This window comes from Alosa sapidissima, chromosome 22 (genome assembly GCF_018492685.1).
Source record: "Alosa sapidissima isolate fAloSap1 chromosome 22, fAloSap1.pri, whole genome shotgun sequence".
NCBI lineage: Eukaryota > Metazoa > Chordata > Actinopteri > Clupeiformes > Clupeidae > Alosa > Alosa sapidissima.
Window position 1 is genome coordinate 29933602 of NC_055978.1, and position 2500 is coordinate 29936101.

General features: G+C 51.5%; 1 protein-coding gene across 2 annotated transcripts in view; it reads right to left on the reverse strand.

Annotated features, from left to right (window-relative positions):
* Positions 1 to 2500, reverse strand: part of cacna1c (calcium channel, voltage-dependent, L type, alpha 1C subunit) — a 239049-nt gene that overhangs the window by 176610 nt on the left and 59939 nt on the right. For both annotated transcript variants that reach the window (XM_042079559.1, XM_042079557.1), the window contains exon 2: positions 713 to 1091. In XM_042079559.1, coding sequence (XP_041935493.1) covers positions 713 to 1091 — 379 coding nt within the window. The remainder of the gene's footprint in view (positions 1 to 712; positions 1092 to 2500) is intronic.

Below are 2500 nucleotides of genomic sequence, written 5' to 3' on the forward strand. Positions count from 1 at the left end.
TAACGAGGGATCTGGAACGTTGGTTACCTAGCAACCAAGACGCTGTCTATTGAAAAGGGAACTCTTTTTTTTAATGCGTAAGAACGGTGTCAAAATTAACATTTTTAAACAATAATGGGGTGTTTTCAGATTATTTAGTTTGTGGTAGAATTGTATAAAATAGCAGGTACTGTGGTTTTGTGTTTGTGAATGAGTGTGTGTGTTTACTGAGTGGATAGGTGAATTATTTAAGCAATATAGCACTCGTGATCGTGGGATTGGTCATGGATATTCCCACGGCTGTTGTTGCCTGTGTCACTCGGCCTCCGGACTCGTGGCTACGGCCGAACACCCACTCTCACTCGTGCTATATTGCTTAAATAATTCACCTATCCACTCAGAAAACACACACACTCATTCACAAACACAAAACCACAGTACCTGCTATTACACACACACACACACAAACACACACTCACTCACACACACACTTCATGCACGTACACCTACAGTAATAATTTACCTATCCACTAACAATGCACACAAACTCATTCAAACTAACTCACTCACATACACACACACACACACACACACACAACCAAGCACCTGCTATCACACACACGCACACACACACACACACACACACACACACACACACACACACACACACACACACACACACACACACACACACACACACACCCTGGAGCAGGTGGGCTGTAGGGAAGGATACTTCCACTCCACGATGCTGATGCAGGCCCTGCGTATGGGGTTCTTGAGGGCGAGGCAGAGCAGGGCACGTGGGGGGCGCGTGGCGGCCGTGCTGGTGGGCTTCTTGGGCTTGGCGTAGTGCTGGCGCCGCCGCTGGGTGGAGCTGGCGGTGGTGGAGATGGGCGGCCCGGACGAGCCCATGAGCTTGGCCTGCCGCGCCGCGTCGATGGCCGCCTGCCAGCTGAGAGCCGCTCCCGGCGTGGGCACGTGCTCCGAGGCCAGACCCACCACCGCGCTGCCCACCGCCACCCCGACGCCGCTGACCCCGCTGACCCCGCCATGCTCGCGCTCGCTCACCGCCGCTGTCACCGCCGGCAACGCCGCGCTCGAGTAGTTGGAGCCTGCAGGGAGAGAGGAGGCGGAGTTACACATCTGACTGACAGGTCTGAGAGAGGAGGCGGAGTTACAAGCATGTGTGACAGGTCAGAGAAACGGTCTGGGTAAAACTCTCACACAAGCACACACACACACACACACACACACACAACCTGAACAAATGCAGAATTTGGGCATCATATAGGGGCCACTGGAACATTCATGCACCCCATAATGGCACCCCTTTCCAATGGAACATCCATGCACCACACACACACACACACACACACACACACCATAATGGCACCCTTTCCACTGGAAGGCCAGTTTTTTCAACCTTTTTTTACATTAAAAAAATTCTGCGGCACACCACCAACCGACGTGGGGAACGGCAAGTATAGATCATTTTAAAGGGCACCTTATAGGGTGTTGCATTACGGTTACAACGCTAGAGTGTGTGTGTGTGTGTGTGTGTGTATGTGCATTTGTGTGTGTGTGTGTGTGTGTGTGTGTGTGTGTGTGTGTGCCTCTCCCAGACTCTCTAAGGTAACACTTCACTGCTGTTCCAGCTCGGTCTAGCACCTGGCCACTGACCAGAACGAGAAAATGAACCGCCCAGCAACAGGAGGTGTGTGTGTGTGAGAGAGAGTGCTTCAGTGTGTGTGTGTGAGAGATAGAGGGAGTGCTTCAGTGTGTGTGTGTGAGAGAGAGTGCTTCAGTGTGTCTGTGTGAGAGAGAGAGAGGGCTTCAGTGTGTGTGTGTGTGTGAGAGAGAGAGAGTGCTTCAGTGTGTGTGTGTGTGTGTGAGAGAGAGTGCTTCAGTGTGTGTGTGTGAGAGAGAGTGCTTCAGTGTGTCTGTGTGAGAGAGAGAGAGGGCTTCAGTGTGTGTGTGTGTGTGTGAGAGAGAGAGAGTGCTTCAGTGTGTGTGTGTGTGTGAGAGAGAGTGCTTCAGTGTGTGAGTGTGAGAGAGAGAGAGAGTGCTTCAGTGTGTGTGTGTGAGAGATAGAGAGAGAGAGAGGGTGCTTCAGTGTGTGTGTGTGTGTGTGAGAGAGAGAGTGCTTCAGTGTGTGTGTGTGAGAGATAGAGAGAGTGCTTCAGTGTGTGTGTGTGAGAGAGAGTGCTTCAGTGTGTCTGTGAGAGAGAGAGAGTGAGAGAGAGAGTGCTTCAGTGTGTGTGTGAGAGAGAGTGCTTCAGTGTGTCTGTGTGAGAGAGAGAGAGTGCTTCAGTGTGTGAGTGTGAGAGAGAGAGAGAGAGCTTCAGTGTGTGTGTGTGAGAGATAGAGAGAGAGAGAGGGTGCTTCAGTGTGTGTGTGTGTGTGAGAGAGAGAGTGCTTCAGTGTGTGTGTGTGAGAGATAGAGAGAGTGCTTCAGTGTGTGTGTGTGAGAGAGAGTGCTTCAGTGTGTCTGTGAGAGAGAGAGAGTGAGAGAGAGAGTGCT